The 12,113-nt window shown below is 47.5% G+C and overlaps 1 protein-coding gene across 1 annotated transcript; it reads left to right on the top strand.

The window, feature by feature from the left end:
* The first annotated feature begins 4,572 nt into the window (after nt 1-4,572).
* Nucleotides 4,573-4,923, top strand: PRR9 (proline rich 9). The gene has a single exon (XM_075540371.1). It carries the CDS (start codon nt 4,573-4,575, stop codon nt 4,921-4,923), a length of 351 nt encoding a protein of 116 aa, XP_075396486.1.
* Nucleotides 4,924-12,113: the final 7,190 nt, after the last annotated feature.

The raw sequence follows: 12,113 nt of genomic DNA on the forward strand, positions 1-12,113 counted from the left end.
AAAACCTAGAAAGCTAAGGTGCACACAGCTGGCAAGTGCTTGGCTCAGCACTGGGCGTCTCAGACCATCTTCTGCCAAGACACTTGCGCCTGCAGTGCGAAGGGATGGATGGGTTGAGAAGATGGGAGTTACAGGAACGGAACGCACACACATTCTGAAGACAAGCTGAATGAGGACATCATTCAACCTGGCTCTTTGCCCAACTGGCTGCAGAGTTGGAGACAGAAGGAGGCGTTTGCATCCCTGGATATCAGAGCTGGAGATGGCCTTTAACACACCCTGGGTATCTAGGAGAAAAAACATGGTCCCAGAGAGGCAAACAGCTTAACGAAAGCCAGCGGGAGCTCTGGTGGTGTAGTAGGTTACCTACTGAGCTGCTCACTGCAAGGTTGGCAGTTTGAACCCCCCCCCACCCCCAGCCCCACAGAAGAAAGGCAATGCTTCCTACTCCTCTAAAGAATGACAACCTGGGAAACCACAGAGGCTGATCTACTCTGTTCTATAGGATCACTGTGAGTCAAAATTGACTTGATGGCAGAGTTTGGTCGTGTTTTGTTTTGTTTTTAAGACATAGTGAGTTGGTTTTAGGCAGAGTACAGGATTTCTAATTTTCACCAAGATAACCATTTAAACCAAGACCAAACAGGACCCAGACTCAGAAGGGAATGGAGTGGAAGACCAGCATCCTCAAAAGGAAACTATTTGGGTGTATTCTCTCTCCCCGTCATCGGTGTAAATGGTCTTTAACCTGAGGTCTACGAAGTCCCAAAGATGAAAGTGTTTATTTCCCCACAGCAGCCACACTGTTAAGAAGTACTGACTGGCCTATAACCTGTTCTCTACTTGAAGCTCATAAAGAACTTCAAACACAGTGGTCTCCTAAATGTTTTTTACATAGATGTAGCTTGGACCAAATGTGAATTCCCCACATACTCTTGAACAACTTCCCTAATGTTCTTGTGTTTGTTGCCTAACCACAACCCCCCCCCCCCACACACACACACCCAAAAGCAACCAATAAATAGTTTAGTGCCTCCTATACGAAGCACGAGCTGAGACTAAAACTGGGAGGTGAATTCCGGGGGCTTCTCAGGTCCCTTCTGGCGGGCCTGTTCTCTGTAAGTCCTCCCAAAACCTCTGATTCCGACTCCCTGTGTGGATGACAGAGAAGTTAGGGACGGGAGAGGAATGGTGGACTCCGCCAGGCCCCAGGAACCACAAGCTCAAAAAGCTCTCCAGAGGCACCTGCTTGCCAGGAAACCTGGTGAGCCACATTCTGCATCATCCAGCTTTACCGGAGCCCTTGCCCTATAATATGCAGACAGGGACAGCCAAGTGAATCAGAGGAGTCTGGGAACTTTAAGATCTGAACAAAGGAGATAGTTATTTGATGGTAATGAGAGGAAAATGAACGGCACACATGTGAGTCTCTTCTACTGGCCCTGTCTAATTACACCTTGGTGCCCAATAATGACAGTTGCAGAGATCCAAAATCTTAAATCTTAAGACAGCATTAAACCCTCACCTCGCTAGAGGGCTGGGCCTGGTGAGAGAAACTACCTAGTCATCCTATCTTCAGATCTGGGGTGGGACAATTTCCCCCAAATATCTCCAAGCCACATATATGGGTAATAAGCCACTGAGGCTGATTTTTAATGTCTACTCCCCAAACTACCACGCTGCACCTAGGAAATGCAGGTCACCTAAGTTCACCCAGACACCTCACTGGACCACTAGCCAATGCAGAGGAAGAAGGCTAGGCCTTCTCTCTCGCAGATGGACTGTAACCTGATCAGTGAGAAATGAAACCCATCCACACACTTACAAAGTGGCAGAGATTCCCAGGCAACCATTTCACCCATGGCCACATTTCTGGGATAACAGAATTTTGGCCCTGATGAACACAGCTGGTCCCTAGCCTAATGTCACTGTGCTGACTATAATGGACGTTAACAATGCCAGCGACATTTAGGAACTTGCCTGAAGTCCCACATCTGATTAGGGACAGCAATCACTACCATGGGCTCTGTGCATTGTCAGCTGCCGCACGACAATGAGTCAAGTGCACAGTTCAAAGACTGAATACTACTGCAGAACCAGTCAGACCAAGTCCACTGCCATCCAGTCCATTCTAACTCCCAGAGAAGACGAGGGACCTTGTAAGGAGAAAGAGGAAAAGGGGGAAGAAAATAAAGGATAAAGTAAAAGTGAAGAAGATCCTCTCCATCCTATACCTACCTGGTCACTCGGTTCTCTAACTCCTCACCTGAGCTTCTCCCTTCAGAAAAAAATCCCTGCATGATCCAACTCCCACCCCTTCCCCAAACAGAGCAGCCCCTTCCATGGTGAGCCTCCAGAAGATCGTGTCTCTCAGATGACCATCAGCACGACCTCCCTGGGTCAGTCGCTGACCCCTCCTTATCTTTGACCAGGACACCAAAGGACTCCACTCTAGTGTTACATCATCTTTTGGCATCAGTCTTCAAAGGCCGAAAATGTCACTGATCTCTCCCCGGTCCCCTATGAAAAATCTTTTTATGGGTCAGTCAAAACCACGTAAAAACATCTGGAGACATTTCTAACTATAGAAAACACCTCCCTAAGGCCATGGCCCAAGCCAACTTCAAGTTAAGAAAGCCATGATCCACTTGAAAGTCCCTCGAGATTGATCAGCTTTGCAGGCAAACACAAGTCCAGCAGTCCATGGGCTTGGGGCTATGGAAGCCTGACCCTCCTCTCATGTTCCATTCAGTGAGATCCAGTGACCTACTCCCAGTGGCCTTCCACTCTCATCCTCTCCATTTCTTCATCAATGCATTCACCTCGGGATTCAAGTTCACTCTCCTCCATCTGCCAGTCAGTGTGCTGGAGACACAGTGTCAGCCCTCTCCCCTCCAGGAACTTATAACTCAGCTCCGTAATGTTATTCTGTCATAAATAGCTAGAATTTTGAATAGCAATATTCAATGCCATATAAAGAGCATGAACAGCAGATGTCATGGGGGTTCATAAAGAGGTTAGTTCATTTCCCGTGTACTCAGGAAAGACTCTGGGAAAGTGGTCATCTTGAGTGGAGCCTTGAAGAGCGCTGAGGATTTCAACGGGCAAAGAAAGGAGGGCAGCCACGGCTTAAGTGAGAGCCCAAACCAGACTTGGGGGGAGAAAACTGGGTGTGTTTGCTTTCCCACTTTCCTTTTCACCCTCCTGGCTCTTATTGACCTCAGTTCTAAGAAAAGATGTTTCCAAAAGGCAGAGAGGCAGACTACACATATTTCACTCTGTCTTCTTGGTCACTAAGAAAACAAAGTGTGCTGGGAGGGTGCCTTCTCCTTACTGTACTTCCTCTCCGCTCTGCTCCACAACTAAAGAGCAGAAAATGACCCCAATTCCCCTCAAGTCCTCCCTGCAGGAATTGTAGGTCCTTCTCTCTCCCTGAGCGATTGTATGATCTTTGCTTGCTTAGAAACACCGGATAAGCCATCTATTTTGGGTCTAGAAGTGGAACTTTCCAGGCTAGATAAAAAGGCAGCTAAATGGAAAAGTCTTAAATAGGCTATACAAGCACTTGACCCAGACAGACCCCAGGCCTTTGGCACTAAGTCCTACCACGGAGGACAAGATGAACAAGGTGGACCTTATCTCCCACTACATCCTGAACCAGTTTGGGCAGCCAAAGAATCCCAACCCTGGATCAACAGACTGAGATAACGTTTGATGAACATATTTCCTGTTGCCTCTGATGACAAAGATCGGAGAGGCGCCCCTCCCTGCTAAGGTCTGATGAGAACCCAGAGGCCAAAGTGGTGGTTGATTAACAGGCATCCCAAGCAGTGACACAAACCATCGACAATTCCAGAGGAAGCTAGTTATTGTGACTCTACAATTAAGCCCTTGGCCCACGTGGCCAGTCCGTCCTGCATGCAGCTGGATCAAGTCCTATATAAAAGTCCTCACCTTCCAAGCCTTCCCAATCTGCATCCTCTGCTGAGTAGTCTGTGGAACATCAGGTAAGCAGAGCATCTGTTCCCTCTCCCTGACAGCTCTGTCTCCTGGGCTGGCCTCTTCCCCAGACTCTACTTTCTACTCACTTTTGAAGTAGTTTGTGCTTTCTTGGATTTCTCAAATCATCCTATCCATGGTCTCTATCTAGTCTCCTGCATCTGGTTTTCTTTCTTTTTCAAGAGAATTAGTCAATGAGAAGGGAAGAAAAACAACTGTGGTCGGGCTGGGACTTAGATATATGGGTATCCAGGGAAAAGCTATGAGGATAATTCCTAACTAGAGATAGGAGTACTAGGAGCAGAGTGGGTTATGCCCTGAATGGCTAGCCACAAGTTTAGCGTTCCAACCCACCAGCCTCTCCCCAGGAGAAAGAGAAGGCTATCCACCCCTGTAAAGATTTAAAGTCTCAGAAACCCACGGGCGCAGTCCCACTTTGTCTCACAGGGTCACAGTGGGTCAGAATCGACTGGATGGCAGCTAAGGTGGCAATAGAAACATTCCTACTCTCTAGGTTTCATGCAGGGAATTCCAAATCTTGTGTTTATTTCAGGTTCTGAAACTCATCTGAAGATGTCCTTTAATGAGCAGCAATGTAAGCAGCCATGTTTGCCTCCTCCGTGTCTTCCAAAGACCCAAAAGCCATGTCAGGCAAAGGTCCAGGAGGTATGCCTCCCCCAGATCCAGGACCTCTGCAAAGAGAAGTGCTCAGTCCAAGTTCAGGAGCTATGTCTTCCTAAGTGTCAGGTAGTAACCCAAGAAAATTGCCCACAGAAAGACCAAGATCCATGCCTACCTCCATGCCAAGACCAATCTCCTCCTCAGTGTGTGGAGTCATGCCAGGAGCTATCCCTGACAAAAGGTGTGGAAGTTTGCTCACAGAAATCCCAAGAGAAGTGCTTGCCTCTTGGCAAGGGAAAGTAGCTGCTCATCGGTCATCGAGAGCCAAGGAGATGACCAACAGATGAAAAGTCAACTCCAGACCCTGCTGCGGTGATGTTTTCCTGTGATGAGTCCCTGTGCAATGTAGCTTCTTGCCTCTTGACTTTCTCAGTATCCCAGGACTTCGCTTGCCTTGATGAAGACTGTTCTTTCCATCTTTCATCAATCTCTGTGAAGAAATACTGTTCTCAGCAGGCTGGTGGAAGATCTCCAATGTAGGAAGGATGTGTTTGCCCAGGGAGACCACAGAAGCCTCGCACAGCTCCCTTGGGTAAAAATTCATCCCTCTCTGGGTGTGTACCGGCCAAGGATGCCTTCATTTATATTCAATGATAGACTCAAAACCAACTGAATGTCCATGGACTTTGCACTTACTAACATTATCACCACCACCATCCCGGGTATTGGGAGAAGAGATTGGTCGTGCAAGAGTTAAAACTGCATAGTTTTATTTCTGTATCCTACAAACAACAGTGGCTAATTTGACATTGGTATACCGGTTAAGATTTTGTAAATGAAACAAAAGTATATCGATTATTGAACCCGTGTTGACAATAAGGGGGAAATGTGGTGGGATCCAACGGGGTGCTTGTGGATTTGGAAGCCCCGTGGCTGGTTTTCTTTGGGCCCTTGTTTGTCAGCGTGTACACCTTTCAGAGATGTGACTGTGTGTCTGCGTGACTTAGGCTGGTCTATTCTCCAGCTCCTGTGCCTTCTTCTCCCTGGTGAAGGTGAAATACACAATAAACCAGATCCTAAATTTGACAACTGACTTGATGTATATTCATTCTTTCCTCTCCACCCACCAACCACTTGATGTTCTTAAGTTGATTGTATTCTTTATTTTATTTCATCTTTGAGCATCTGGAATAGGAATAAAAAACAGATCTCACAGGCTTTTGTAAGAGCAGCACTGGCAGAGACCTCAGTAAGCATCAGCTGGAGCACCCGACCTCACCTACGTCATGTCAGATACTCACCTACGCATACACTTTGCAATGAACAAAACCCAGGAAACGATAAGATTTCCAAAGACTCAATACTTTGGGTCTACGGTCTTTTCCACTATGACATCTTCCTTGATCCTGGCTTTCCAAACTCTGATCCCAATCAAAGGGAAGAAATAAGCCTGAGATGACACAAACTTGAGGGCTGTATCATCTGGCAGGAATTCCTTCCAGCTATGAAGGAAACACAAGGTTGGAGGTGGTAAAAGTTCCAAGGGCTTCCTCGGCAGTGCCCTGACATGAGACCAGAGCCCATGGGCCTGGGCCTGAGCTCGACACACATTCTTGAATGTAGTCCTGACAGCAACCTCAGAAGGGTTGTGGATTTCCCTTCATCAGATAAGAAAAACGACTCTGGTGTTAAGGAACTTGTGCGGGCTCATGAAGAGGGTAAATGGTAAAGATGGGATTCTCACCCGAGACCCTCTGACTATGGAAGTAAGCTTTTACTTTGACAAAGTAAAGGCTGAAGGCCCCAAGAAAAGACTTCTGGAAGCTGTCTTAATCACCCACCTAACAAGTTCTCACTGAACACCTACCAAGTGCCAGGCACCATGCCAAGTATCGGAGAGACAGTGATGAACCAGGCAGAAGCAGCACTCGAGCTGAGAGCTGGAGTCGGTATTTTCTTCAGACCCCATGCAACAAGAAAGCCCCTCTGATAATGCCCAAGACAGCTCAAGTCCAAGAACATTTCCTGCTACCCAGCTCGTTGCTCTCTCACTCTCCTGCTTCACTGAACAGCTTCTCTCTCTTATAGCAGAGGTCAGTTACTCCCCAGGGCCCCAGTCAGCAGGGAAGCCCAAGAACCACTGGAGTTTCAGATAAAGTTCAGGGAGACTCTGACAACTCCAGCCTTGCTCAAGTCCAGGAAACCCCTCTGTTCTCTGACAGTAGAGGAGTTCACAGATTGGTGTCTGTGATCAGGCATCTAGACACTGAGAGGAACCCTAGGGCTAATGAGCAGGGAGACTCTGGCCATATCAGCAAAAGAAACAACCCACAGATGACAGGGGAGACCTCAGCAGATCTCACACAGATCTGGGGTGGAGGGGGCAGAATGAGGCTACAGAATGATAGGGGAGCAGATGTCAATCAGGTAGGCATGCTGTCATCTGGTCCTGTCATGGGACGCTATCATGGGGATCTTTCTTTGTGCTCAGGGAGCTTTAATGGCCTCGACCTGGGCTTCTGTGACTGGGACCCTGTGTCCCCAGCAATACAGCCTTAAGCCACAGGAATGCAGAGCCCAAAAGCCGGGTTGGGGGGATGTGGGAGGTGGGTAGCTAAGATCAAGCACATGAAGCCACAAACGTTCGGTTGTTTGTCACCCTGCTGAAAACCCCTTCAGCAAGGGCGTGGGGACGTTACTAAAGATGATCTCAAATGCTAGGGCTCTTAACTGGAACTTAATTCAACATGTGCCCAAGTGGGGTTCTGGGCCCCACATGCTAAAAGAGGAAAGAAAGAAAAAGTTGGCAGAAGTTCATAAGAGGAGGATGTAGATTCATTCTTTCATTCACTACATGGAGGACCCGCTAAGGATAAGGTCTAGGCCAGGCCCCAGTGACCTGTGATTAGGTGGAAGCAAATGCATGCAAGATTGATGGCTGAAAGACTTTCATCTGATAAAGTGTTGGGATCTATTTTGCTTGGAGAAGCAACCAACACTCACCCATCAATTTGTCTTAGAGCTGCGGTGAGCTTGTGTCCTGGTAGGGTGCTGATATTTATGCCACCGCAGTTTCAAATACCAGCAGGGTCGTCCACTGTGCACAGCCTGTAGCAACGTTTCCAGACTAAGACTAGAAACAAAATCTTGGTGTTCTCCTTATAAAAACGAGGCCGTGGAAACCCTGAGCGTCACCGCAGTACTAAAGATGAACCACCCGGGCTGAGAGACAGGGGAAGTATACAGTGACGGCAAAGAACTCCAGTAGACCAGCAGTCCTGAAGATGTGCAGGCCTGGGCAACATTTATTCTGTTGTCCATGGTCACGGTGAATCAGAGCTGATTCCGTGGCAACTAGCAGCAGAAGAGAGAAGCACTGTAAGAGCTGCCCTCAAGTATTTTAAGGGCTTTTAAAAAATACTTTTTATTGGGGGTTCTTACATCTATTATCACAATCCATACATTCCTCCAAGGGGAGTAAAAATGAAATAGAGGAAAGAACCAGGAGGCAACGGACATATTTAAGTGCTTTCATGAGAAAGAAATTTGATTTTTATGACGCTGCTAAGGACAGCGTTGGGACTAATGAGCCACAGTCGTCACACATGTTGGTACCGTTTAAGGAGGACCTTCTCAGGATCAGATCTACTTGGCAGGAACCACATTGAGGCATGTTGTACTCCCAGGCTCTGGAGCTACGCAAGTCAAAGATGATGAGTGCATGTGGACTCTAAGATTCCTTCCTACTTGTTTAGCTCCCAGACTGTGCTCTCTTCCCGGGCAGAATGGGGACCCAGAGAGCAGGGACTATTTCACAAGAAAGAGATGATTCCAAAGACCTGATCTTGAGATCAGAAGACAGAAGACGCTTCAATGACTTCTAGAACATTCTTGTGAGGCCTCTGGAAGAACCAAAACTCTCAAGGACTGGAAGAGCGTGTGGCCGTGGCTTAAGGCCGAAGGAAAGGAGGACAGAAGGGAAGTTATGGGAAATGATTCCCCAATTTTGAGGTTTTTATTAAAATATGTTTATAACGCATAAAATGCTTAGGGGAGACTGAGCTTCTCCTAAGGGTTATGGAAATACTCAGAAACGATTCGTGGTAATAGTCAAACAGCATGATAAACATAATTAATGTGAAAACTTTCTTGGTGTTAAGCCACTGGTGAATGTCCCCTGGCCGTGGACCAGGGATGTGAACGGCCATGCTATCATGCCGAATGCATTGGAAAGTGGATTATTGGAGATACTATTAGGTTAAAGTTAGTGCCTTATCATTTTATCTCCCTTGTGATCCATTTTTAATTTGTTCTAGGTTTTAATATTTTCTGCTTTCCTTTCCATCAAGGTTTTAATCTGTTTTACTTTGCCATTATTGCTATTGATTAAATATTTTTCTGCATATGAAATCAAGGGTAGGTAAACCTATAGAGACAGTAACTGGATGAATGGTCCCTTGGGGGTATCGCAAGGGAGGTTGGGGGCAAATAACAATGAGGACAAGAATGAAGAAAATGTTCTAAAACTGATTGTGATAGTGATTGCACAATCCTTCTTCATGTAACTGGATTATCAAATTGTATGATGTGTGAAGTATATGCCATTAAAACTGTTTAAAGATTCTGTGGAGACCACAAATGCCTCAGTCCGTGACAGTCGTTCCTCACTGCCTTCCAGACTCATCACCCTCTTCTCGCTGGGTTCTTCGCCATTTGTATCTCCCTCCTCTCCTAGAAAAATGTGCTCTGTCTCCTCTATGTGCGTGCACACCTGGCAGCGTACCGCAGCCTCACCTTCTGCCTGAACCTGCCTCCCTCTGCCTCAGGCCTCTCCCTCAGCTGACTGCTGCCCACCCACAGGTGTCAAACTCTTCCTCCAGAAACCCTTCCAGGGTGCCAAGTCCATTGTTTAAATCAACAAAGAAGCCCTCCCCACCCCACCCCCCAACATCTTAGCTTGGGCACCGGCTGCCTACATTGGTCCAGAAGTCTCTGTGGTCGCCTTACAATGCCTTGGTTGTGAATGGCCTGTGTCTTCGCACTGACTCTAAGGGCAAAACACAATATGATTTGCCAGTATGCCAACTGAGGCAGGATAAAAGGAGCTCTGGAGTCACCTGAGAGGGCTTTTTCAAATTGATTTGATGACCCAACATTCTGGTTTTCCCAAGACTGGGGGTTTCTGGACTCAAGACTTTCCATTTTAAATTGGAGACCATCCTGGGTAAACCGGGATAAGTTGATCAGCCTGACTGAGTACTGTTGAAAACATGGTGCATGACGTTGTGGTGGCCCGGAAGGAAAACAGACAAGAGTCTCCATGAGAAAAGCACGCACTGGTCAAGATCGGACTAGAACACTGAGGGCCCAGAAAGCTTAATCCTCACTGCCTACCATCCTTTAGGGCCCCATTCGGCGTGCATGTTGGGTGGAGGGTGCTACATCAAAAAGCAGGCAACGCAGATAAGCAGATCCCCGCCCACAGAGGCAGTAGAGCGGATAGCTGCATGAGCTTCCCCACCCCAACTACCTTTATGAGCCCCATCAAGAGGGGGCGTGCACTGCCCACAGGGCAGTGAGACCATTCCTATCTGTTCCTGCTCTTGCTTCACTCTCACTCGGACTGTTTCCTACATGGAGGTGGCTGGGGAGAACACAGCAGCCTGCAGAGCCCTGCAGAACCTCCAGCTCCTCCTCACTCCAGACCTCCTTCAGTCTTGCCACCAATCATCCCTGCTTTAGAAGCCGCCAGGACATGGTTTTCTCTTCTCAACAGCTCCATCTACTGACCACAAGGGCACTGGGTTCTGCTGGCCACACCCAGCGGGGACTGAGTCAGAGGACATTTGGGGGCCCAGTAGCCCCAGCCAGGCAGTGACAGAGGCAAGAGTACAAGGATGATGTGTGCTAAAAAGTAGGGCAGGGGGTTATATGTGTGCAAGACAGAGCTAAACATAAGGGGGAAGGACAGTAACCATGGAGGTTGAAGCATGGCACAGACTCAGGGTGCAGATAGCCTAGATTCAAACCTACAATGTATCGCTGTTATATGTTCCTTCAGGGAAACAGATACTGAGCGTTTTCAAGATGGCACGCACCACTCCAAGCTCTGGGGAGAAAGCGAAGACTAGATGTATAGATAAGCCCTGCTCACGGGGCTTACATAACAAGGAATGGGGGGGTACACAAATGCAACTGCACAAATGTATAAATAAGAACATTCCGTATAATAAAACCTATCGGATTGTGGAAGATATGACAAAATAATAATAATTTAGAAATTGTCAAGGGTTCACTGGGGAGGAGGGAGCAGGGAGGGGGGAAAATGAGGAGGTGATACCAAGGCCTCAAGTAGAAAGCAAATGTTTTGAGAATGATGATGGCAACACGTGTACAAATGTGCTTGACACAATTGACGTATGTATGCATTGTGATAAGAGTTGTATGAGCCCCTAATACAATTATTATTTTCCTAATTAAAATAAAGCCTGTGAAGAAAACAAAGCAGGGTGATAGGGAGAGCAGGATCAAGGGTACACATAAGTCAAGGAAGTCTGGAAAGGCCTATCTGAGCAGGTGATATCTGAGTGGAAATGCAAATTGATATGAAGAAGCCACCTACGTGGGGGTCCAGGAAAGAGCGTCTGTCATTGGCCACAGCAATTGCAGAGGAGCTCAGTGGGTCAGAGAGCCTCTGGACATCTGATTCAGCATGCTGCCTTTGAAAGTGGACACTGATGGATTTGCACAGTAATTCAGAGTAACAAAAGCCAAAGAATGTGGCCTGATCATGTTACCAGTAGCTGAAGAGAAAGCGCAAGAGGTCCATTGTGGCTTTCCTCAGATCTTTCAGATGTTATAAAGAGAGACAGTATATTTACTGATGGCCCTGGTGGCGCAGAGGTTAGACACTGGGCTTGGTAATCACAAGGTCAGCTGTTTGAGGCCCCCAGTGGCTCTGCAGGAGAGAGATGAGACTGTTTCTGTAAAATGCTGTAGTCTCAGAAACCCACAGTCGTGGCCCAAAGGCTTTGCCCCACTCATGTCACCATGGCTGATTGCGCTCCAAGAAAGCAACTCCTACTCAGTGGGCTAAGATCCAAGGGGCACCCTCCCGCCCTACCTCCGACAATGTCCATCTTCTCTTCGTCAGCCCTCAGTATCTGACCAGGTTCCAAATCAATGCTTGAGGTTTTCAGCAGCGACTTCCTCCAAAGAGGGCAGCTGATTCCTTCCTTGTCTGTTCTTAGGCTTGAAACTCTACTGAACCTGCTCACTTTAAGCGACCCTGCCGGCACTGGAAATACCAGTGACATAACTTCCAGCATCACAGCAACACACAAGCTACCACCGTGTGACAAAGTGGCAAACAAGTAGTGGATTACAACTTTATATAAAGAAGATGTGGTATTTATGTGACCTCTTCCCTGGGAGAGGGACAGCAGAGAAGGGGGGAAGGGAGACTCCGGATAGGGCAAGATATGACAAAACAA

The sequence above is a fragment of the Tenrec ecaudatus genome, chromosome 1 (genome assembly GCF_050624435.1).
Source record: "Tenrec ecaudatus isolate mTenEca1 chromosome 1, mTenEca1.hap1, whole genome shotgun sequence".
NCBI lineage: Eukaryota > Metazoa > Chordata > Mammalia > Afrosoricida > Tenrecidae > Tenrec > Tenrec ecaudatus.